General features: G+C 38.2%; 1 protein-coding gene across 1 annotated transcript in view; it reads right to left on the bottom strand.

The window, feature by feature from the left end:
• Positions 1-27,121, bottom strand: part of LOC111144132 (glutamate metabotropic receptor 7) — a 914,585-nt gene that overhangs the window by 229,787 nt on the left and 657,677 nt on the right. Inside the window, exons 6-7 of the mRNA XM_022498291.1 lie at positions 19,636-19,836; positions 9,539-9,678 (exon numbers count right to left, since the gene is read on the bottom strand). Coding sequence (XP_022353999.1) covers positions 9,539-9,678; positions 19,636-19,836 — 341 coding nt within the window. The remainder of the gene's footprint in view (positions 1-9,538; positions 9,679-19,635; positions 19,837-27,121) is intronic.

Below are 27,121 nucleotides of genomic sequence, written 5' to 3'. Positions count from 1 at the left end.
AGAGAGAGATCACAAGTAGGCAGAGAGGCAGGCAGAGAGATGGGGAAGCAGGCTCCCTGCTGAGCAGAGAGCCTGATGTGGGGCTTGATCCCAGGACCCTGAGATCATGACCTGAGCTGAAGGCAGAGGCTTAACCCACTGTGCCACACAGGCACCCCTGTTTCTTCCATTTTCAATGTTTCAGAATATGTACAAATACACATTTCCGAACAAAAGCACTGTCTTTACTAAGGCAGCCTTCTCTTGCAGGCTATATTTCCTGAGCCTTTAAATAAAGTGTTTTTACATATTAATAGGTGTTTTGGGTCATTGATAGTATCGATATATTATTGTTGATTTTTAAATTTCCAGAGAAAAACGTCCAGCATATGCTCAAACTAAATTAGTGGAAATAAATTAGAATGTATTCTAAATATAGATTGGGTGAATGAAACACACTGCTGATGGCAGTAAGGTAGTGGTGGGTTCTGTGGAAACCTGGGAGAATATACACCTTGCTCAGTGGGAAGCAGCTACTTAGGTCCAGACACCTGTTACAGCATGGGATAAAGATCTGTTATTGCCAGGTTTTCTGATTTTTAAAAGAACAGCCCAAAACATAGTTTTTCTTATGAAATTTCTTGATTTCTAAAATACTGCCAAATCAGTAACTTCCTAAACCTATCTGCTGTCTGTATTCAGTTTGCGACTTCTTGTCTCAAGCTGGCTGACAACTGGAAAACAGTTGTTATTGTCAGTTTCAGAAATGCTAACAAATGCAAAGAACTCTTGTTGCTTTGGTTTCACGTGAAATGTCATCTTTTCAGGGAAGCTTCCCTTGTCCTGGTTCATAGATCTAGGAACTGCAAAGAGCATGATTATAAACTAGATCTTCAGATCTCAAATCCTCTTTTCTTTGGCTCCATCACTAGGGTAGCATTAGAGGGTAGAGAAGCAGGTGGCGGATGGAACCAACTTCAATTGGCTTGATTTTTAAGTTACTTTCACCAACACAAAAGTAGCTAATGACTCTCCCACTTGATCCCTCAGGACCATAATCCCACTGTTCTCAATAGCAACAGGTAGGTTTATAAATGAAAAATCAATGGAAACAAAATAAAACCATCTCCCATCCCCCTTTTTCCAAAGAGACCAAAACAGTCTATCTTTGCAATTTTAACAAGCCTGTATACCACTTATAAAATGGAACCTGGCATCTGTCTGGTGAATCAAGTTCTTGAATGGATCTCTAAATCATACAGAATTTCTGACTAGGGTTGAACTCTGGATAAATCCTCCTATCCATCTAACAGACACTGGAAATTCTACATTAAAAATGAAAATCCTTGCTCCTAGGTAATTTATGGTATAATTCAATGGTCTGTTCATCTCCTCATCTAGTTAATATAGAACAAGCCATTTTTATAAGCTAAGCATTATGTACTAGGGTATAAAAAATAGTGTAGCTAAACACTAGAAAGTGACATTTTGAGCAGTTACAGATGATGTTATAAACTACGGATATTCAATTATTATTGCTGTTATGGCTAATATTAGCTGAATATTTACTTTGTGCCAGGCATGGTTTTATGTATACTCCATATATCACTACATTTAATTCTAACAATAACCTTAAGCTATTTGTGCTACTGTAATCCTGCTTTGCAGCTAGTAAGTAGTAGAGCAGAGACTCAGGTCCATTTAATCAGGTCTGCTTCGAAACCTACAGTCTTAACAAGAAAACAAAAAATTGTAAAAGAAGTGCTATTAATTATGATGAACACTAAGGTGATTCTATAAAAGAAGACCATAAATTGAAGCTGAAGAAGTTCTAAGTTTTGACAACTTACATATATTTTTTTCCCTTGTCAACACTGCTGTGAGTATGGCTATCCATTACCCCATAGCTCAGGCAATACTCTAAATTATCAGTATGATTAGATTTTTGAAACATTTTTACTGTTGCAATTATGAACAATAGCATGATTAGTAGTTTTATAGGCAGGTGTAAGTAAGTATTGATTGTGGCATATGTAATTTGATTAAACAATGATTTCTGCAATCAACTGTACTTTTTATGTCTTCGGATGCCTCTGAGAGCCAAACTTCTAAGTGCTGTGGAAGACTCAATATTTAACAAAATCTTAACATTTAAAAATTACATTTTGATCATCTCGATTTAATGAAATGTGGAAATAACTCTGCTTATTGAGGGTAGGCGCTTTTTATTTTCTGATCTGGGCATATTAAGAGAAATTATTTTTTAAAATTTTGATGGCTACAGTGAATGATATTGCAATAAATAAGTATCATACTTAAATTCCTTTGATTTATTGATAATGGAAGAATCCAGACACCATTATAAGTGGCTTCCAGCAGTGGTTTCCTAGGGCTCAAAGGCAGTGAACTGGACCTAGTTTTTCTCTCCAAGTTTTGACTCCGCTTCCCTGGAACTCTGTGGCCTCCAAATGGCTCCCTGTGGGTCTGAAGGGTCACACCCATTGGACAGGAGCTTCTTGGTACCTCAGATTACCCCACGTACTCCTTGGTACTGACAGATTAGTGATTCTTTCTATTGGATGGCTTAGTTCAGCATACACCCTATTACTAAGGTCCTGGCAATTGGCTTAAATAGAATCAGATCTCACTCCCGGTCTTGGGAATTCTCCAGGACAAATCATATGGCTGAAAGGAAACCTGGGGCTCCTCCCAAAGAGAGGAAGTATGGTTGCTTGCTGTAGGTCATGTCTGTCATTAAAAAGTGTTCATATTTCCTTTACATGGTTTCATATATTAACAAAAAACCCCAAATGCCTACCGTATGCCAGGTACTTGCTAGTAAGTCATGAAAAACAATGACTTAATTTTGGGTTCTACCTTCCAGGAGCTTTCAGTCTCTAGGTGAAAAGTAAGTTCAACAGTGAACAAATCACTTAAAAAGCTAACGAGGCTCACATACCTCACAAGATCACAAAGTTGTACTATTTTACAGAATGACAGATGATTTGAGGATCCAGAAAAGGTTAAGTAATATTCATTCAGAGCCTTTTCTGTAAAAGGAGTGCAATTCCCCGTAGGAAGATGCCTACTAAGAATGCTTGTTGTTTTTACACTCTAATTAGCATTTTGGTATTTGAAATAATTTCAGGTATTTGAAACTTTAACATTTTGGGGGCACATCTAATTTCCGACTAATTGCAAATAAATGAAAGATGACAAAAGTCATCTTCATTTCTCATACACATAATAAATATAGAGTTTACTTCACATCATACATTTCAAATTTTAAAAAAATCTACATTTCATTTTTTCCTTTCTCCTGACAGAGTCCCTGATGCCAATTTTTAAATGATACTGCATTATGCATTTTAAAACGTGTTTTTTTCTTCTCCATCCTGGGAACACAATTTATCCTTCAATTCCAACTCAAATATAGATCAAATGTAAATACAAAAATTAAATTATACAATATCTAAGCCTTTTAGATGCAATATATTCATTATAGACCCCTTATCCTAGTCCACGAACAGCAGGTACAGGGCCAGCCCCTCCTTATCCTAGCATCTCTATTAGCTATCATCCTTTCTGACACACTGCAGATGTCTCTTTGTTGCATTATCCCTTTTCCTGCTTTTCTGCTAGGCATAATGTTTTATGGAATCTCTGTATAGTAGAATACAAGCCTGAGAAAATAAGTCAGGATTATGTCCATGGAGGTTGCAATGGGGAGAGTAAACAGCTTTGCTCTTTAAGATTCCCTTCTGATGAATTCTTGTTCATGCAGAAATATCCTAGTAGCAAATCATGTGCTCATCTCTTAGCCCACAGAGCAGACAGACCCCTGGGCCTATCCAACAGGTAGTAAGGATGCACGATGGCATTCCCTAATGAGCAGCACACTCTTAGGCACCTAAAGTCCAGATAAAGAACAGCAGAGCTGTCTGGTTGATAGACTGGATTCTTAAAACTCTGATTTCTTGGCTCAGAAACTCATTTGCAATCACTGACCACAGAAACAGCACTTGTGAAAATTGCCTTTGCTAGAGATTAGATCTAACTGGGGATTGCAAGAGTACCCCCGAGTCTTTGTAAATGAGAAGTACACTTGTCACTTGAAATGCTTTGTTTTGTTCTGTCGACTGCAAGAAAGCAAACCTATGAAACTAAGTTTGCCTGAATTACACTCTTAATAGAATTTTTAACTGAGAGTAATTATAACAAAAGGAACCTTATGGACAGGGTGGTGCTGGGTAAGATATCAACCATTGGTAGGCACCTGGGCCTAGCTCTGGCTGTCCAGGATATGGTGCAGGAGTCCCCTCTGGATAGTCTACTTTTCCCCTCTTTTGTCAATTTACTGATATCCTAAGAATCCCATAAAAGGTGTCAACAGGCTGATCGCCTATCAAGGCCAGTTATTCTAGCTACCATCCTAAACTGAATTAACCCATTCCTCTCGCCATTCTGAACACCCTGGCTCAGTCATCCATACCTTCAGGTTGCATGTAGGACCAAGCATATGCTACTGGGTGACGCGAGAATTCAGGTGTCTTGTCTGCTCTTTGTAACACAGCACTTTCAGCATGAAAAAGTAGAATAAAAGATGTTCCCACCTAATGCTTGATCTCCCTGATTGGCTTCCAGTAACAAACACAAAACCAAAGTGTGTGTTTGTCCTAACTTTCACGAAACAGAGTATTTCAAGTTGTGTAATATTTGGAGTAGTTGGAAAGGACCTGTACCATTTCCTATGAGGTTTTCAAGACCTTGGGTTCTTGGCTATTCTCTTTTCTCTTTCTTTAATGGCTTTAAATGTTATTTATAGGTTAACAACTAACTGGATTTTGGTGGGTTGTTTTGTTTTTTAATAACTATAGACCAAAACTGTTTTCAGAGTTTCAGATTTCTATCCAGTTCATTTTGGCTCTCGAACATTTAAGAGCACTAACTCAGGATTCTCAGATTTACCCCCCTTTCCCACCCACTCTGAGTAGCCTTCCTAATCTTATGTGGCTATCATCCTCATAGCCTCTCAAGTTATAAACATGGGGTTCACTTTTGACTTTTATTTTTCCTTCAACCCCAGCACTGAATCCATCACTAAATTTTGCTATTGTTCCTCTAAGATATATATATCTAAGAGGAAGAATATTTATACAGACACACACACACACGTAAATATATACACACATGTGTATTTTATGTCTTATCCACACATGTGTTTCTACTTACTTCATTACAACACTACTATCAGCACACTCTCTAAGCCAGTGACCTCAAAGTGCCATCAGCATTACACAGAGGCTCTTAGAAAGGCAGATATTTGAGCCTCCTTCCACTCTGAGACCCTCTGAGTCACAGAGGCTGCTTTCAGGCAACAGGCTTGAGCAATGAAAACTTGATCAAGGCAAAGGGGCCTGTGTGAGACCACTTGGCTGAATACAGACAGGCTCATCAGGAGATCCACCTCAAGATATCCATAGGCGCTCACTGACCAATGGACTGTTTACCACCAGGCACAGTTCCCTAAGTCCCCATACCTCCTCACCTTCCCCCTTTAAAACAGCCCCACCTACTGCCCCATTGCAGACAGTTTCTCCTTTGCTATCCTTCCCATGGATCCCTTGCAGGGTATTCCAAAAATTTCTATCTCCTTTGCTCTGCCTTGCATAAATCCTTTCCCCACAGGTACCACCAGCTTCCACTCCACTGCTGCCCCACATCTGGGGGCTCTCTAGGTGGTCAAGACAGACACCACATGAATTAGAAACTCTGGCCGGCAGGGGGGTGTTGGGGTGTGGAATAGCAATCTGTGCTTTCACAAACGCTCTGGATGATCCTGCTACCTGCTGAGGTTTGAGAACCCCCTTCATTAACCATCCTATTTCACTTGACAGCTAAAATCAACTCTCAGTTGGTCTTCCTCTCCCACTCTTGCCCCTTCCAATTCATTACCTTCTTAGTAGACAAATTAATTATTCCTAAATTTGATCCAGTCACTCCCCTGCTTAACAGTTCTCAATGACATTTAAATTCACTCCGAATAAAATTTACAAATGTTTTAGCATAGCCTGCAAGGGTCTTCATGCTATGTGTCTTAGCAATGGTTCTGACCTCTCCTACCACCTCTCTCTCCCCTCTCGCTTAGTCACGCCATTGCCACAGCAGCCTCCTGACCTGCTTGGTGGATCTTTCCTATTCCTCACACTGCTGGCTTCTCATCTGGGAGGGCTCTCTTCACCTCCACTACTCTCCCTGCTTTATGCCTCTTCTCACACTTTCAAATCACCATATATACATCTGTTTACTTGTGTCTCATGCACCTCCAATCCAAGACCATCAATTTTGTGAGAATAGCGACCATGTTTATTTTCCTCTCCCACTGTGTACCCATTGCCTCCTGAGATGCTTATCATATCACAGATGCATTAGAAACAAACAAAAACTTGTTAAATGGCTAATCAAATGCAATTTTTTTCCTTAATATTTTATTTATTTATTTGACAGAGATCACAAGTAGTCAGAGAGGTAGGCAGAGAGAGAGGAGGAAGCAGGCTCCCGGCAGAGCAGAGAGCCCGACGTGGGGCTCGATCCCAGGACCCTGGGATCACGACCTGAGCCGAAGGCAGAGGCCCCAGCCCACTGAGCCACCCAGGCGCCCCTCAAATGCAATTTTTATGAAGGACAAAATACACAGCAAATAAAAAAAAAATAAAATTGTTGTTGATTTTGGTTCTTAAAAATTGTGGGCTTAAGAATTTCCTAGGTAATATCTGGAGTTGGCAAAGCATGGTTGGGATTGTTTTGTATGGACAAACTACACAACGCCAGGAATTTAACACCGGTACAGGGGTTATGCTAGCAAAAGGTAAATACACCTATATAATCTTGTGGGTCTTATAATTAAGCGCTGAGAAGTTCACATGCATAGCACAGACTTTGATTCTCTACCTTTAGTTCAGGCTGATTCATCTTTGTATCCCACAGGCAACACCCATTCAAAACATACTTTGGCTATGTCAGCCAGGTTATGCTACTTTGATTCTGCTTTTGATTACTACCCCTTGAGATTACCAGCTGAATTTTGTTTATTTGCTTGCTCTGCTTTCATGTTCTCTTTTTGCTCACGAGTTTAGTATGCTTTAAGTTCAGCATAACTTTAGCTTTTTCTTTGCTAAAAGAAAAAGTACTCAGCTCTTATCCCAGCCATGGCTTGCACTGGCTGGTTGGCTCCATCCATTCTCAGATGCCGGATCACAATCCTTTGGACCCAATCATTGTGTGAACTCACTTGGATGGGAGATCTCAGGAGAGGGAGAACTGGACAGGTATAAACAGAGCTAGGCCAGAGCAATGTGCAAATGAGGTAACTGGCCTCTGGTGGCCTCACCAACCCCCACTCCACCCCCCACTTATGAAAAATCCTCTCTTAGAAACTATGACCCAAAACCCCCACCCTATGACATTAATTCTGTATTCTACTCTCAAGAAACCCTTCTCTCAATAATTTCCAAAGTGCCTTCTAAAGGTATGGATTGATAAAAGCAAACAACACAATACCCATCTTTGTAAGAGATATTAGAAGGAATTTTCTGAGATGGGGCCTGTGATCATTCATTTTATGTACATGGGGTACCCAACCATTTGATTAAGCAGTATTTTAGGTGTGTCTGTAAGGGTGTTTCTGAATGAGATGAATATTTAAACTGGTATAGTGAGTAAAACATATTGCCCTCCCTAATGTGAGTAGGTCTCAACAAACTTGAATGCTGAAATACAACAAAAAGGATGAGTCAGAAAGAATCCTCTCAGCCTATCTTTACATTAGAACATCAGTCTTCCCCTTACTTCACATTCAGAGTGGAACTTACACCATTAACTCTCCTGGGTCTCTGGCTTGCAAATTAGACATTTTGGGGCTTCTCATCCTTCATAGCTGAATGAGCCATCTTCCTATAATCTAACTATCTATCATCTACTCCATTGGTCCCATTTCTCTGAAGAAACCAGAATAATTCAGGAACCTGCTGGACCAAAGAAAATCACGTATTTGTATATACTGTAATATTTATGAAGTTGGGATGTTCTACCCAATTTATAAGTCTTGCCCAGTGTAGCCACCCACCACACCACTGCAGGAAGGGGCCTGCTGCAGAACCTCTTGAAGCATAACCCTCTCAAGTACACCTGAGCACAGAGGCCCCACAATGCCCTTACTTCTCCAACTTCTGCTGCACTGGGTTCCAGGACCCCAAGCACCAGACTGGGGCATGACCTGTTTAAGAACCCTTTCAGGAGAGGAGGAAAATAATGGGATACATGAGTTGCTGAGCTCCAGCTGGGTTTGGCTCAGCCAGGGTGGATGGACCATAGTTCGTGTTCTTTACTGTCTGTGAAGATTGGTAGATTTATTTAAATTAATAGTAATTTTAAGTAGGACATTGTAAATATTATGAGAAGCACACCAATTAATGTTGAACCTAAAATATTAAGAAATGAAAAAAAATGTAAATGGCAAGAAAGCTGTTAGGTAACATGGAGGCGGGCCCATTCCAAACAGAACCTCAACAACTTCTGCAGAATATAAACGATAATCAGACAAAGCCACTCAATGACTGTGGTGGAACAAGACAAAAACAAGGCCACTCCGCAACTGGGTCTGAAACTAGACAGAAAGAAGGATACTCTGCAACCACAAATATAACTTCTCCCTTCTTCAGTTCTCCAAAGTGCCTATTATTTCTCTTTTAAGTGACAACTCTTGCTTAGCCTTTATCTCCCCATCCTCTACACAAAAATCACAAAGGTGTACTATCATCAACTTGTGTCTATTTCCTAAGAGGGCCCAAGCCAAACTAGTCATTTCCCTAAACCTCCTGAAAATCACCCATCTCAGCTCCAAACATATAATAAATGACATCGAAACTCCTTCATCATGAAGAGGTTTTGCTGGCAGGAGCAAACTTCATGCAACTAAAAGTTAAATAAACCTAACTGTGTCTGACTACAGATGACCAACTGATGGTCTCTGGCTGGTGCACTTTGACCTAACCTTGCACAAGGAAGTGGCCACTTACTCAAGGTTATGTTTGACCGAAGAGGAAGAGGTTATGGATGTTAACATTGCAATTACTCAGAGAATCTCAGTAAAATCCAAAGTGACTCACTAAAATGTTCTAAATGAAAAAAAAATACATCACCATATGAAGAAGAAAAGAAGAAAGAAAAAAGAAAATCTGACCAAGAGAAGGATCTTTTAAAGTATTAGCATGGAACTTGTTTGTTAAGCAATTCAAGCCTCAGGCTAAATAAGATCATTCCTGTAAGAGCTGAGTATAATACCCAGTACAAATTCAAAGCACACATTTATCATCATAATCATCATAACCATCACTCTTACATTATTATGGATTATCAATCCCTGTAGATGATTTTAACAGGATGCATGCCCACATATATATCCACACAAACATAAAAACAAGAATGCTTGCCAGACTGAGCACATCAAAAGTCTGTCCATTCATCACATGAACAAAGGAAGGGGATAAGTAGTACTCACGTTGAGCTGAAGTTCATCTGTCCACTGCCCAATCAGGCGGTAACCAGGGTTGGTGGTGTTCGTGGTCTGGTACTGAAAGATGTCGTAACGCCCAGGAGCATCCCCATTTTTGTTAAACATTACTGGGGTGCCTGCACTACCTGAGGAAGACAAGAAAATGCCAGATTTTATAATCAAGATTCCGTCTACCTCTTATGCCTTGGCTGATGGTCTGGAGACCTGCTGATAAGCAAGGTAGCTAGTAGATAATCACATTGTTTAATAGGTTCCCCCTAAATGGGCAATGGATAACCCCATGGGCAAATCATCACTGTGGCCTGTGGATGCTTACTAGAGAAGGAGGGCAGGTGACCTACCTCCCCCTTTCAACAGTTCTATATCTCAATATTTCTTGATATTTTATGCTAATCTTCCCCCCTTGTGGAGAAAATTAAATGCATTATTTCCCAGAGACCATCTAAAGTTGTATTATTATTTTAGTTTCCACTTAATTATCAAATGTGGTTAATAAAGAATCATTTCAAAAATAATACATTTTTTAAAAAAGAAATCTAAGAGAATTAAAAAGCAACTAAACCAAAAAGTTTACTTAAATATGTACTTGGATATTGATCACATTTGAACATATTTATTGCTGACCATGTCTAATTTATATAACCAGTCTAAAATGCTTACCAATGTACATGGAAAGTATTTAATAATTTTTTTTTCAATCTGCTATGTGGGTCTTCTTTAAAATGTGGGTCTTAATTGAAACCCATTATTTTGGCAGAATTAGACACTGAAGTCAACTTAAAAAGATGAATACATTTATTTAGAGAGAGAGAGGGTGTGTGTCTGTGTGTAACCTTTGAAAGTTAGATGTGAGTGAAAAGCTCCTTAGTATTAACCACATGGACCAACTGGCAAATCATACACAGAGAATGAAAGATGTGGGTTTGGGTTACTTTCAGCAACAGTTATAAAGGATTCAAGAGTTGGCAAACTGAGTGCTGTTTCTCTCATGATCCCTTGGAAATAGGATGAACACCACTGGCCTGAAGGTATGTGACTGGTATCTGTACTCTAAGTTAATACTGGATTGATATTTCGCAGAGGAAACGATCTATTTTCTGTCTTTTACAAGGAAATTAAGGATCATTTATAAGCTGAATCACTAAGAACAGAAGTTCATTTTGCTATTTTTTGTTGGAGAGGGGTAGGGTAAATTCAGATAATGAGCATGAAGCTCTTTTGATAATTTTCATTATAAATTTAAGATGACAGAGTTCTGCATTTGATTAGCAAAGTCATTACCTTCTGCAGAAGCTGGGCCAACATGGTATTTGCATCAATAACATGCACAGGGTGGGGGGTGGGGGATAAAAGACATGTTAACTGGAAAAGAATAATCAAGCTTAAAACAGGAAGAAAAAAAAGAAAAAAAGCACCTATACTTAGGGAAGCAGGCATGGTGCTGAGTGACCACACATGAATAATCACTCAACACAAGAACAGAGTTAGGAAATGGGTCCAAACAGAGTGACAATATATTAGGTCATCAGAGACATACAGAATTGCAATCCTATGCTGAAGCTTACCTCTAGTGGAAGAGGGAATTCAAAATATAGGCAGGATACAGAAACAGCTACAGAACTCCATACCATCCTACAACTGCCGAGCATAGGATTTTATGATACTTTGTTATTGAAAATGGAAAAAAAAAATGGAGCTTATAGTAGTCTCAGTAGTGGCTCCCCAAATATTTCCATATCCTAATCCCCAGAACCTATGAATGTTATCATACGAAATGAGAGATTTCTGGAGATATGATTAGGAATCTTGAGATGGGAGAAAACGATCTTGGATTATTTGGGTAACCTTGGAGAAATCATAATGATCCCTCTAGGAACGAGGGAACAGAACTCAGAGGAGGAAGGATTTGTGATGGTCAAACCAAGGAGTTAAAGTGACGTGAGGAAAGGTTCATGATCCCAGAAGGCCAAGTGGGCTCTCACAAGCTAGAAAAATCAAAGAAACAGATTTTTTTCCCCTACAGCCCACAGAAGGAACCAGCCCTGCCTTCACCTTAACAAAGCCCGGTGAGACCTGTGTCAGACTCCCAAACTACAGAACTGTAAGATCATAAATAAATATATGTTGTTTAAGCCACTAAATTTATGGTATTTTTTAAGGCAGCAATATGAAACTAATAAAGAGCTGGAGAACACAGAACATCAAACTTGCTAATTTTACAGGTGACAAAGTATACGTAGGTTTAAAAGGGAGAAGTTCCTTGCCCCAGAGTGACTCAGCTAACTAAACTAAAATAGTGCTTAATAACTGGCTTTGGAATCCCGAAGAAGGGGTTTAAATTCCAGGAACCACCTCCTAAGTGTGACAGTTATGTTATTCAGTCTCCTTCAGGTTCTGAATATCCCTGATGCTACCTTTCTCATGGGGTTAGTGAGGATTGAGGATTTAGTGTAATTAAGTATATAAACTGCTTAGTTCTATGCCTCTCATGTAACAAATGCTTAAGAGACGGGAATGATTTTGTTTATTGTTTTTGTTTTAAAAACAAGCTCTGGCCAGTTTTATTAAAGAAAAAATTTGTGTGATTTACTTTTCACCAGCCTGTCCTGGCATGCTTCTAATGAGAGCAGAATCACCTGGATTAATGATAACCAGTGTGCTTACTCTGTAGTATTTCCCACATGCTGTGCCCATCTCAATATTATTACCACTGTAGTGATGATGTACACCAGTTCTAGCCACAGGGCATAGTACTCTATTTCTGATTTCCTCAGAACTGGGCAGTTGGTGATGATGGCATGCTTCGCTTTGCCATGTCTGATTGTTTTGAGAGTCTGCACTTCCCACTTTTCACAACAAGCTGGAGCCTAGGTTTATTGATCCCAGTGGCCTTTTCATCTTCTCCCGGCCACCATCTTCCTGCCTTAGGTGAGGGACAGCCCCACAAAGAGTAGATGCCAAGGTGGCCAGGAGCGAGAATTATCGTCGTTTTATTTGTTGGTATCTCAAGACCAGAACACCCATCTTTAGATATTCAGTCTGTTGTGCACCAAAGTTGTCTCTCCTAATTCATATCTTATTTGAATTTCTCCATTAATGTAAACTTTTTTTTTATTTTCTAAAGATTAGATGAGAGCCCATTCTGAAGATGAGCTGTGATCTATAAACAACATTACTCTGGTCTCACCAACTTGAGTTAGTGGGTGCATCTTCGTGTGGCCAAGGGCACTATTTCAATTTGCTCCTCCTTTGTCTTACCTAAACACTATCCCCAGAGCCCACAAAGGCACCCAATTTTATCATAATAGAAAGCTCTTAAGCCAGCTCTGTATGCTAATCAACATAAGCTTTTCCAGTAGAGAGGTGAAAACACATACACACACACACACAACATCAATAACAAAAACAGCTTTTTAATACTGACTTTCTGCTTTCAGTGAGCATTCTAAGTATAAGGAGAAGAAAGAAAATCTGGATTCCACATGTTATTAGCAAGAAGATGAGAATCCTATCATTTTGCAGGAAGATATTAATATTCATATGCTCACCTTTCTTTTCTTTCACATTGGATACTAGGATTCATGTTGTGCTTTGCTGTAATTCAACAGCTTCTATTCATTAAATAATATGACTTGAGCTTTTCATAGTCTTTGAGAAGAGAGAGCAAGAATATTGGAGGCCTGGGGCTCCAAAGGATCTCTAGCTCACCAGCTAAATATTCATCAAAATTAGACACACTTCCTAATCTTTCTCTCTTCTTACAATCTTTGTTAGGAGAAATGATTCTTGTCATGCCCTTTCCATTCTCATTAAAGTTCATGCTTTAAAAAAAATTAAGGCAGAAGAGCTGAATACTTTATCTAAGTGATGACTTTAATAGCATATTGTGTGGCTTTGACCTTTTTGATGGATTCTATAATGCAACAGGCTTATTATTTCCAGGGCTTTCTTGTGCCATAGCTCCTATTTAACAGCATCCCTGAATTTCTTAAAAGAGAACAAAGGGGATTATGTTTAATGAAGACTTGAAGACTATATTTTTAAAAAAAAATCAAAGAAGTCCAGAAAAGAGAAAGAAGTTATCAAAAGAGAAGTGATCCTCTGCAGAAATGTCCACAGCTATCAGGGCCAGGACACAAGCATAGAATGGTGAAGGAAATAGGGCCCCTTGCCAAGCTAGGACATTGAGAGGAAACCAGATGACAGAAGGTATTTGTCATCAATCTCCTCTACTGAATTAGAGTATCTGAATCAAATTCCTTTCTTCCAGAGCAGAATTTGGGATCTAGATTGCCCAGATGGTGAGAGTCCTTTGCATCAAGGTATTTACTTTTTTCTCTCACTTTACCCCCCATACCCAGATTCCAGAAATGCAGCACTGATTTGTGTTTAATCATCTATTGCTACTCAACAAACCACCCTAAAAATTAGTGCTCCAAATAATGACGACCTGTATTTTGAAATTTGAGCTGGGCTTGGTAGGGACATCACCTCTCTGGTCCTCATGTCAGTGGGGGCAGCTTGAAGCTCACATGCCTGATAATTGATGTTGGCTGTCAGCTGGGATCTCAGCTGGGGCTATGGCTGCCATACCCTCATATGGCCTGTTTGAGTTCTTGGCTTCCTCCCAACATGCTAGCTGTTTCCATAATACTAATGTTCCAAGAGTATCAGGCAGCAGTCCCGTTACTTTTATGCCTCAGAAATCACATGGTGTCACTTCTGCATTAGTCATAGGCTCACTCAGATTCAAGGGGAGGGAACCTAGATCTTACCTCTCAACAAAGGAAAGCTAACCTCATTTTTCAAGAACACATGAGATGTGTCTTTCTTACAAAACATAGCACAATCTGATTTGTTCTCTGGAAACTAACACATGTAGATACAGACACATTTCAGGTTAACTACTTTCATGATACAGCAATTCTCTAAGATTAGATATGTGGATAACAAATTTGTTAAATTTACATCTGCAAGTAGTGATATTGAGTTGGATGGGCCAACACAGAGATAACTAAATCAAATTTAGGCTCAGGTCACTGCATTCATTTGGGATGCAGGAAAAAATGGCTGTAAGTAATGAAGAAAAAATTAGCCATCTTTTCTCTTGGTGCATAAAAGGAGGTTAAGTACTTGGTGAACCTGTAACAATACTTTCAGGGCATTTTCTTACTTCCTAAATTGATGCTTTGGTAAATGTGAATTTCAGAGTTATTAAATTGTATACTCTACTGGTCTGGAACAAAACTCCCAGGGGTACAAAAACTTCAAACTAAAGTAACATAAGAGCACAATTAAGCTTACTGAGACAAAGAAAAATCAAAATCCTCCATAAAACGTGCAAAAAAGTCTCCATTCTGTCAGCAGGAATGATGCAGTAAACCCTTCTTCTCAGACACTTAAATAGTAGTCAAGGGAGAAAGCTGTGGAGTTAGGAACCTAGGGACCAAGTATGTAGCATCATCACTACATATGTGTCTTTGAACATCATTGTTCTTAATTTCTCTATGAATTTCCTTATCTATAAAAAATTAAGGAAAACAAGAGAATCTAAACAATTTTGTGTTTTGAAATTTAAGCCAGCCAATACAAGTGAAGTACATAGCACAGGTTTTGGTTCATAGTAATCATTTGAAAACCCTTTGTCCAGTCCCTCCGGCTCATCAGCGGGAAAGACAGTCTTGACTAAATGAGTCTACAGAAACCTAGAAGAGTCAGGGAAAAGTCACAAAGAACATTTTTAAAATCAACTTTTTCGTTAGTAGGGTAAAAATGGCCAAGCACATCCACAGACCAGAATGCAAAACCACAAACTGACCATAACACATATGATAAGCAGTTCTGTTTGATAAATAATAGAGTTTATATGCATTTAGTTCTGGGGAATTATGTATTTTAAGATATTCTTAGAATTTGGAAAAAACAACAACAAAAGATTATTTGTGGTTAAACTGTTTTTCTGGTTTTATATACGGTCATTTTTGTCTCCATCTTAACTAAGAAACTATTAGTTCCAAAATTGGATATGGTTCCCCTTTGTCCACCTGCAAGGTAACTCCTGAATGACTGACGCAGTATTGTGAGCTTAAATGGATTATTATTTACAAGAAGAGAAGATGATTTTTTAAACCATAACATAATAATCTAATTCAGGAAATAAACATTGATTTAATACTATTTGAAACATATGCAATTTTAAAAAGTTCTCACAATCAACAAACTAAAAGGCAATCTACGGAATGGGAGAAGATGTTTGAAAATGACACATCCATTAAAGAATTAGTATCTAAAATATATAAAACTCAAGACCCTAAAAATAGTCCATTTTAAAACTGGGCAGAAGACATGAGCAGACATTTCTCCAAAGAAGACATACAGATGGTCAACAGACACATGAAAAGATGCTCAACATCACTCACCATCAGGGAAATGCAAATCAAAATTTCTCATACCTGTCAGAAGGGCCAAAATAAAAAAAACTCAAGAAACAACAAGTGTTGGTGAGGATGTAAAAACAAGGGAACCCTCTGGTACTGTTAGAGGGAAAGCAAACCGGTTCAGTCACTGTGAAAAACAGTATGGAGGTTCCTCAAAAATTAAAAATAGAATGACCCTATGATCCAGTAATCTCAATATCGGGTATTTATCCCAAAATACAAAGACACTAATTCAAAGAGATACATGCACACCTATGTTTATATCAGCATTATCGACAATAGCCAAATTATGGAATTAGCCCGTGTTTATTGATAGATGAATGGAAAGAAGATGTGGTATGTATATAGAATGCAATATTTTTCAGCCATAAAAAAGAATGAAATCTTGCTGTTTTTTTTTTAATTGAGACGTGTTTTGCATTTTTTTAAAAATTTTTTAAGGATTTATTTATTTATTTGACAGACAGAGATCACAAGTAGGCAGAGAGGCAGGCAGAGAGATGGGGTGGGGGAAGCAGGCTCCCGCTGAGCAGAAAGCCCAATGGGGGGCTCCATCCCAGGATCCTGAGATCATGACCTGAGCTGAAGGCAGAGGCTTAATCCACTGAGCCACCCAGGCGCCCCAGAAATCTTGCTGTTTGCAATGACATGGATGGACTAGAGAGTATAAGGCTGAGTGAAATAAGTCAGTCAGTGAAATAAATGCTATATGATTTCACTCATGTGGAATTTAAGAAACAAAACAAATGAGCAAAGGAAATAAAGAGACGCAAACCAAGAAACAGAACCAAGTGACAGTTACAGAGGGGAAGTGATGGCGGAATGGGTTAAATAGATGATGGGAATTAAAGAGTGAGTATACTTATCATGATGAAAAGAATAAAATAAAATGACAATTAAAAAATTCTTCATTGTCCCATTAATGCCCTTTAGTATAGGATCAATCAGTGTTCCCATATTACATTAATAGTAATGTCTCCTTAGTCTCTTCAGTCTGGAATAATTCCTCCTCTATCTTTATCTTAACTTGGAAAGTCTTAAAGAGTACCCATCAGTTACTCTAAAAAACATCCTTCAATTTGGATTTCTCTGATGCTTCCTTGTGATTAGAGTGAAGTTACCCATTTTTAGCTATAAGACCTCAGAAGTGATGTTGTAACATTCATAGGGTATCAAAGGTAAGTGATGTCACTAAGGTTCAGTATTGGTGATGTTAACCTTGATTATCTTGTTTAGGTGCTGTCTGTCTTCCAGGTTTCTCCACTGTTAAGCTATTCTTTTTCCCTTTGCAATTAATGTTTCTTGGTGGAAGGTACCATGAGGCCATGCAGAGGCCTTGTTTCTGATCATACTATATCCCAATAATTTTAGTATCCACTGATGATTCCTACTTGGAACAATTAGTAGAGGGGTCCTTGCAAAATGGTGATTTTGCACTGCCATCTATCATTGCATTATACTTCTTCTGCACTTATGTATTCAGTTCGGTTATTTATTTCTATCAGTATGGACTCATAGATGTTTGTTTCATTCTGTTAGTATAATCCATTATTGCCCTCCAATTGGCAAGTGTGGTCTCCTTCAAGTTGGTTCCTGGGCTCTTTCATAATCCCCCTATCAGTTTTTGAGCACTCTCATACTTTCTGACATAACATGATGCTTCAGACTCATCTTTTAACCAGGTGGTGTGTATTAGAGAGGGCACAGACTGCATGGAGCACTGGGTGTGGCACAAAAACAATGAATACTGTTATGCTGAAAATAAATCATCTTTTAAATGTCCTGGCCCTTGACTCTACAGTTATTCTAGACAGCCCTCATGCTTTTTAATGGATAGTGTCTATATAAATAGGATGTGGGTACTAGGTGTCATCTTTTCTACCAGGGTGTCATTGCTCCTAGCCCTTTCAGTGGCCAGAACTAGGCAACACAGACATGTATATATATATAACATACACACATCTATTTCTCTATCTACTTATCTTCAGGCATATTAAAAGCTATGAGTTCTGGTGCACCTGGGTGTCAGTCGGTTGAGCATCTGACTTAATTTCAGCTCAGACCATGAGCTCAGGGTCCTGGGATGGAGCCCCATGTTGGGCTCCATGCTCAGTGGGGAGTCTACTTGAGGTTTCTCTCCCTCTGCCCCGTCCTTCTCCCATAATCCCCCACCTTGCTCAAACACACACTCTCTCTCTCAAAATAAATAACTCAAAAAAGAAAAAGAAAGAAAGAAAGCTATGCATGCAGGTATCTCCTATCCAAACACAACACAGCATTCCTTCCAGTTCTCTCTCATTCTTACTAGTAATTTTTTTTCTGACTGTAAGAAACCTAGCGCTCATTATCTACAATATGCTTCATTATTCTCTGAGTCCTCTTACATACATAAATTATTTTCAGAATTGTGAACCCACAAGTTTACTAGCTATTATGCAATAGTTGTGTATATCTATTTTTGTCTTGGTCTTAAATAGCATATAGTCAAACTGTATTCTGAAACTACCTGTGCTCATTTTTTATTCCTCAAACCCCTCAGCATGGTTACATCACTCATTTGTGACATAGTTAAATTTATTTATTACTCTCTATATTGAATTTTGTGTTATACCTACGTGATGGTTAACTTTCTGTGTTGCCTTAACTGAGATGCCCAGATAGCCAGTAAAATACTATTTCTGGGTGTGTCTAATGAGGGTATATCTGAAAAAGATTAGTATCTGAATTGATAAACTGAATACAGCAGGTGTCCTTCCCCAAAGTAGGGGGGACATCGTTCAGTCTCTAAGGCTCTGGCTAGAGCAGGAAGACAGAGGAAGGGCCAATTCACTGTCTCTTCTTGAGGTGAGACCTGTGCCTTCTCCTGCCCTCAGATACTGGTGCTCCCAGGTGTCTGGCTTTTGGACTCAGATCAGGACTTAAACCACAAGCCCTCCATTTCTTAGGTGTTTACACTTGGACTGAATTACAATACCAACTTCCCTGGCTCTCCAGCTTGCAGACAGAAGGTAGTGGGACTTCCCTCTCTCCATAATAACGTGAGCCAATTTCTGTAAGTTACTCTCTTCTGTATATCTATATATATCCTATTGGTTCTACCTCTCTGGAAAACTGACTAATGCAAGCCACATTTAGTTTATTTTAACTGTTTAGTTTTTGATACGTGATGTGTTTAAATGTTATAAGAGTCAATACTATATGAAAGATACTATCAGAGAAGTGGTATTTCTCCCACTACCCTATTTGCCCATTTTTCCTACCCTTTTAGGTAAACAATTTGTAACAGGAATGTGCATAATCTGGAATGTAGTTACTGTGGCAATTCACAATCATTATTTCAATTGACACAGACACCTGGAGCAATGGTTCCTTTTCTTTCCTCTTCCCCTTCCCACTCCTACGGATATTCACGGAGGAAGAATCTAGCTTTCTGCAAGTATCTTTCTATTTTGGGGAAGAGAAGACAAACCATAGCTCCCAAATATTCACTCATTCATTCATTTACTCATCGTTCATATATTGAATTGGCCATTTGAAGTCATATAAACAACTGGGTTTTTGCAATAAATAATTCAACTACATAACTTAGGAAACACACTATGCCAACACTTAGAATTCCAAAAACATGGTTATTTAGAGACTCACCATTGAAATTAACATTGCGGATATACTTCAACAACTTCTTGCCCCCAGCTTGCTCCATCTCTGGACAGACACCTCGGTAGTCAGCACAGAGATCTTTGTTCATATGATGGAGGGCATGAGCCATTGCATAGACTGCATCAATCACAAACTGAACTTTACCTTCCTGTTCATAGTTGGAATCTTTTCCAATTCTCTCCTGTCCTGCACATTAAAACAAGAAACACACACACAGAAAGATTGGTGTTGAGTAAAATGTCTACATTTGCATTTACTTTAAACTATACTTAAAACAAACAATGTTTTGGGGGATACAATTGTGCAAAGTACATATATACGTTTGGCTACCATATTAAGTTGTTTTGATAGTTTGGTATTTGACTTGGTAGCATTAATCTTTTTCATGTAATAGATAAATTTTAGAAGCATACTCCAAAAGATCACAATGACAGCTTTTGTAATAAGCCAACACACTGATCAAATATAGCAGTTCCATAGAATAAAGGGATTGCTGGGATTAAAGACTGGACTTCAATATTCAAATCTTCAAAGTTCACTCACTCTATAAAGGTGATAGATCAAAAGGAAAATGATAGAAAACAAACTGAATTCTGCACCTAAATTTCAATCTTTTTCTATATACCTACTCCGTCTTTTGTCTGGCTCAGTGTTTGGTATTACTGGCAACTCAGGTGCTCGGGCTACATTTGTTTTTTATTCCTTCCTTTCTTACTCTCCACCCTCACATTATCTAATGAGGAGCCAAGTTCTATGAATTCTAGCTAAGTAATACTTAACAGTTGTAGCCACACTATGAGCCCCATTATGCCCTTCTCATCTTCCATTAGGATGCAATGCTAGATGCCTCTCTTCATCTATTCATTCCTCCATATTCATCTTTCCAAACAACAGAGCTTATCACCTCACCCTCATGCTCAGAATTCTTCCATGGTTCTTCATTGCCTACAAAACAAAATTCAAATTCTTTCCCTTGACAAATGAGGATGCTCATCACTTTGCCCTGATCTGCCTAATAAGAAGAAGTGACATTAAATGCCCTTCACTGTGTTAGAAATGTTATATGTTATTTTTATTTCATTCTTACTTTATGGGTTAAATATTATTTATCCTTACTGTACAGATAGAAAAGGTCAGCCTTAATAGAGATTAAATTACTTCCCAAGACCACTTGGGAATAATCACTAGAGTGATTATGACAGGTCAAATTTGTCCAACTCCAAAGCCCATATTCTTCTTACTAGGATGGACTTACACAAACATTTCCCTATAATTTTTTGTCGTCGTAGTTGTTCCAGACAGGGTGCTCTTTTTTTTCTGAATACTATTGACTCTAATGTTAAGTTACATTTGCTCATGTTCTAGTCTTTGCCAGAAACATCTTGCCTCCTGCTGTCATTCATCACAACCTAATTTTCTCTCTCTGGCATGATACAATGGTTGCCTATACTTAGTCCCTCAATAACATTTAAGGATTTTCAAGAAAAATTTCAAATCTTTATTATAAAATTAATAGTAGCACTATATTTTAATGTTCTACCAGTTTCCCAGAATTTTTTCTTTCTTCCCCTTATGTCACCAAAAGCAAATACAATATTTAATGTTTAGTAGATTCTAAACAATACTTGTATTAAATTATGCATTCATTAACCACATGATACCAGGAACTCTCTTTAGACTTCTTGATCCTTTAGGAAGAATAATTATCCACAGATTGAATTTCACTTTCACAGCAATATTTCCCAAATTGTTTTCTACGGCACACTTCTATAGTGAACAAACAAGAGGAATTCTACAACCCCAAAACTTACCCCTGCAAAAGAAAAGATTCTTGATAGACACTGCATTACATATTTTTAGATTTGTCAACAGACTTTTCCAAAGCACTTAATGTTATGAGAAAAATTATAATGTCTAAGAACAATTTCCCAAATTTGCTTGAATTTGTATTTTTCCTTTTCAGACTACACATTAGTATCTTATAAGGTAGCCACTCTGTTTTATATGGCTATAGAGACATAAGTATCTATCTATACATAAGTATCTCTCTATATATCTCATTTAAATATCAATCAACCTAATTCTTACTGCTTACATGCTTACTGGTTCTTAATGATACCGTTCTGAAGATTCATTTGCTCTATTCAATACTATAATGTTTTTAAAATATCGTGTCTAACACTCTAAATATGTGAATAGCCTTTTGAAAATTGTTTTTCAGGGCACCTGGGTGGCTCAGTGGGTTAAAGCCTCTGCCTTCAGCTCAGGTCATGATCCCAGGGGCCTTGGATCCAGCCCCACATTGGGCTCTCTGCTTGGCAGGAAGCCTGCCTCCCTCTTTCTCTCTCTCTGCCTGCCTCTCTGACTACTTGTGATCTCTGTCTGTCAAATAAAAAAATAAAATCTTTAAAAAAATTGTTTTTCAATTTTTTACTTATTTTGGTGGTAGAGTCTGAGATAGGGATTGGTTTGTTAAAGGGTAAGTTTATATGTATTTTTTGCTAAATACTGACACATTCTCTAGGGTGAGATTATACTATTTGCTCTCCTACCAACAAAGGCTGAGAGTGATCATTTCCTAAGGACCTCAATCAAAGTATATTGTGGAACCTGATTTTATCAATCATATAGATACATGTGAAGCACCTCTACAGTATATTTTCATTTGCAATTTTCATAGTATAGGGGAGGATGAACATTTGTGCATATGACTAAGAACCATTGTATTTATTTTTCTGTAAACTGTTCATAAAGCAACCAACTTTTATAAAACTTGGTCATTTCCTTGTCTATTTTTACAGGCTTTTTAAAATTAGAAACATTAATTCTGTGATTAACTTGTAAGTCTTATTCCTAGTTGGTCATTTTTACTTACTTTCTTTATATACTTCTTTTCCAAATAAAATTTTTAGATATAAAATTTTCTTTCTTTTCAGTTTTGTTATTTTAAATTCAATTAATTAACATAGAGTATAATATTAGTTTCAGAGGTAGAGAGGTCAGTGATTCATTTGTCTTATAAAACACCCAGTGCTCATTACATCATGTGCGCTTCCCTTAAAACCCATCACCCAGTTACCCCATCCCTCCACTACTCTCTCTTCCAGTAACACTCAGTTTGTTTCCTGTGATTAAGAGTCTCATGGCTTGTCTCCCTCTCTGATTTCATCTTGTTTTATTTTTCCTGAGTTTCTTTCTTTCTTTCCTTTCCTTTAAAAATTTTATTTCTTTTTTAATTTAATTTTTTTCAGTGTTCCAAATTTCATTATTTATGCACCACACCCAGTGCTCCATGCAATACATGCCCTCCTTAATATTCACCACCAGGCTCACCCAACCCCCTCCCCCCCTCCCCTCCAAAACCTTCAGTTTGTTTCTCAGAGTCCAAAGTCTCTCATGGTTTGTCTCCCCCTCCAATTTCCTCCAACTCACTCTTCCTCTCCATCTCCCAATGTTCTCCATGTTATTCCTTATGCTCCACAAGTAAGTGAAACCATATAATAATTGACTCTCTCTGCTGGACTTATTTCACTCAGCATAATCTCTTCCAGTCCCATCTATGTTGATACAAAAGTTGGGTATTTATCCTCTCTGATGGAGGCATAATACTCCATTGTATATATGGACCATATCTTCTTTATCCATTTGTCTGTTGAAGGGCATCTTGGTTCTTTCCACAATTTGGCGACTGTAGCCATTGCTCCTAGGAACATTGGGGTACAAATGGGTTTAAGAACCAGGAACATGCTGTATGTTCGGTTCTTTGATGTGCTTATTGATGTTCTCAGGCTAGCACACTCCTTTTATCCATTATATATTCCATGGAATTAGTGTCACTGGATTGCTTCATTCTGCTGTTGTAATTATGCCAACTTTTGTGCACAAACTTGAGCACAGAGGCTGGAATTTGAGGGGAAGAGTGTCAGTTTGAGTCCTTGTCATTCTGAGGTAAAGGTGTGTTGACTTGGCATTGAGCAGGTGGCAGGCAGTGCACGCTGACTTGGGCAGGAGGGTGGCTGGACTGGATTTGGGACCCATAGGCCAGTGCCATCATGTGTGATGTGGATGTGACTGGTTTTGCTCCTGGCCATGAATTCTTTTACTTTTGTTTTCTGGGAAACTATCTCTCCTTCTATTCTGAATGAAAACCTTGCTGGATAGAGTACCCTTGGCTATAGATTTTGTTTTTTTCCATTTAGCACTTTGAAAATATCATGCCACTCCCTTCTGAACTATAAAGTTTCTGCTGAAAAATCCACTGATTGACTTATGGGGTTTCCCTTGTATGCAACTGCTTTCCTTTCTCTTCTTTTAAAATTCTCTCTTTATTACTACTTTTGACAATCTTATTTACTCTGTGTCTCGGTGCAGATGTCTTTGGGTTGGTTTTGTTGAGAGCTTTCTGTGCCTCCTGGATCTGGATTTCTCTTTCCTTCCCCAGATTCAGGTTTTCAGCTATTATTTCTTCAAATATTTCTTCTGCCCCCTTTACTCTTCTTCTGGGATCACTATCATCTGACTATTATGCTTGACAATATTACTGAGTTCTTTGGGTCTATTCTCATCTTGCATATTTTTTTCCCTCTCATCCACTCAGCTTGATTATTTTCCATCACTCTGTCTTCCAGGTTGCTGATCCATTCTTTTATTTCCTCTTGTTTGTTACTTATTCCAGGTGGTCTATTTTTAATTTCAGTTAGTAAGTTCATTATCTCTAATAGGGTCTTTTTTTTTTTTTAGGTCTCCTATCTTTTTGTGGAGGGTCTCATGGAGGCCCTGCACTCCTTTTTCAATTCTAGTGAGTATCTTTATGAGCATTACTTTAAATTCACTGTCAGACTATTACTTATCTCCATTTTGTTTAGGTCTCTTGCTCTGATTTTATTTTGCTCTTTCATTTGGGACATATTCCTCTGACTCATTTTATCTATTGCTGTATCGGTTTCTATGTGTTAGGAAAGTCAGATATATCTCCTGCACTTGAACATAGTGGCTTTATGAAGTAGAGGTCCTGTAGTGCCCCATAGTGTAATGTCTCCATTTCACCGGAAAATGGTGCTTCAGTGGTGTCTCCTATGTGCGTTGCTACAGGGGTGTCCTACTATCGAGACAGAGCTGTGCTTGCCTTCAGTCCAGCCTGTGATGCTCTCTCGTTGGGCAGATGCTGGTGCCTGTGGTGTCAGTGGGCTAGTACAAGGCTGCCTTGGGTTTGAGTTGAGTCAGACCAGGTGTTTACCAGAGATGAGGTAGCACCAAACTGCTGTGCACTTTCCCTGTGTTGTCCCCTGAGAAGATTTATTGGTGGGTGGGGCCTGTAGTCAGGCCAGCTACATGCCCTAGGCTACTGCTGGGGTTGCAGTCAGACTGGTGTGTGGTTATCTTCCCCTCACCTCTCCTTAGAGTGGTGCTGGCCCTTGTCTGGGCTGCTTGCACCCTACCAGGTTTGAGGCACTGCTTTGATGGAATCCTGCCAAGGCATATCTGAGGGGTTGGATTTCACTGTGGCCTCTTGTTTATATCTGGCAGCTGAGAGTCTGTTCTGCCAGTCTTCAGGTTGCTTTCTGGATTATTTATGCTGATGTGTGAGTTCTCTAGGTGGCCACGCCACATAAGGTGAGCCCAGGGTCTTCCTACCCCACCACCTTCCCAGCAGCCTCTCAATATAAAATTTTTTAAAACAAGTTTTCTTTTTTTTAACTTCTAGGTTATAAATTCCCACTCTCAGAACAAAGAAGATTCCACCTATATCTTTTTCTAATACTTGCACAATTTTGCTTCTAAAAGTTAGATATTTTAGGGCTCCTGGGTAGCCCAGTTGGTTAAACATCTGCCTTCAGCTCAGGTCATGATCTCAGGGTCCTGAGATCGAGTTTCACATTTGGCTCCCTGTTCAGTGGGGAGTCTGCTTCTCCCTCTGTCTCCCCTGCTCATCCTCTTTCTATCAAAAATAAATAAATATAATCTTTTAAAACAAATGTTAGATATTTAAGGAGCACCTGAGTGGCTCAGTTGATTAAGCATCTGACTCTTGATTTTGGTTCAGGTCATGATCTCAGGATTATGAGAACAAGCCCCACTTTGAGTTCTGCCCTGAGAGTGGAGCCTGCTAAGATTCTCTCTCTCCCTTTCTCTCTGGCTCTCCTCCCCTACCCCTGCTCATGTGCATGTTTTTTCTCTCACTCCCTCTCAAAAAAAAAAAAAAAAAGTTAGATATTTGATCCATTTCAAATGTATTTGGTGTACAGAGTGAAGAATAAATCTAAATTTTATCTTTTTCCATATAGCTATTCACTTATAACATACAACAGCTTATCTTCTGTCACAAATTTGAGGTGGTGCCTTCATTCTATACTAAATTTCTGTATGTAATTAGGTCTATTTCTGGATTTTAAAAATCAATTTCATTGTTTGGTTTGTCTATTCATGCACCAATGCTAGGATTCAATTTTATGGGGTAACAGTTTTAGAACTGGTAGACTTAGACATTTTTACACAAAATTATTCTTTTCTCTTCCAAGTTTCCTGGTTATTTTTATTTATTGAAATGAACTTTATTAATTACTTATATAGCTTGAGGAAAAAACTTGATGGTACATTTATTGGGTTTATACCATATTTATAAATAAACTAGAACAGATCTTTATGAAGGTGAGTCTCCCTACCTTTTTCTTTCCTCTTGGTCAAGTCTACTTTGCTTCCTTAAGTGTTTAACTATTTCTCAAAATAAAGATTTTGCGTGCTTCTTGAAAAGTTAGCCTAGGTATTTCATCTCTTTTTGCTATTATAAATACAATTTTCTTTGCTATGTATTTCTTATTGGGTTTTGGTTGTATATGTAAAAGCTATTCTTGGTTTTGTTGTGGTTTTATTACTTTCCAACTTTCTATCATGAAAAATTTTAAACATAGTAAAAGGTTGAAAGAACTTTACAGTGAACCCACCAACTAGATCCTTACATTAACATTTTACAATACTTACTTTACAAGGCAATTCATTTTCTCATATTAACTTTATAACCTGCTACTTTACAAATTTGTTATTTTTTATAGTACTTAAAAAAGGCCGTGAAAATATTATGACCACTATAAAATATGTACTATGGAATAGGTTCAGACTAATAATTCAGGAGATTAGTTTCTAACTGTATTCATAGAGACATTTATCCCAGAAAGGATATCTTGAAAAATAATAGCAATATTTTAAATAATATTATTTGTGGAACACTGCAGGCTTTATATCTTTCTTGGAGAATCACCAGTTATATTCGCTTATTTTTAAAGGCTCTATGAAGACTTAAGAGATAAGTTTGTCTTTGGGGCTACCAGGACTTGAAAAATGTAATTCTATATCAAGAGTATCAGAAGTGGAAAGTTCATTACAATGAATAAAAAAAAAAAAAAGTTCAACTTTATTTTTCCTAGTGTCAGAGACACAGCTATTTGCCAACTTGCTCCCCTCTTTTTTTTTTTTT

Source organism: Enhydra lutris, unplaced genomic scaffold, assembly GCF_002288905.1.
Source record: "Enhydra lutris kenyoni isolate GAN:26980312 unplaced genomic scaffold, ASM228890v2 scaffoldscaffold10, whole genome shotgun sequence".
In the NCBI taxonomy this organism is placed as follows: Eukaryota; Metazoa; Chordata; class Mammalia; order Carnivora; family Mustelidae; genus Enhydra; species Enhydra lutris.
This window is presented reverse-complemented; position numbering and strand designations above follow the sequence as displayed.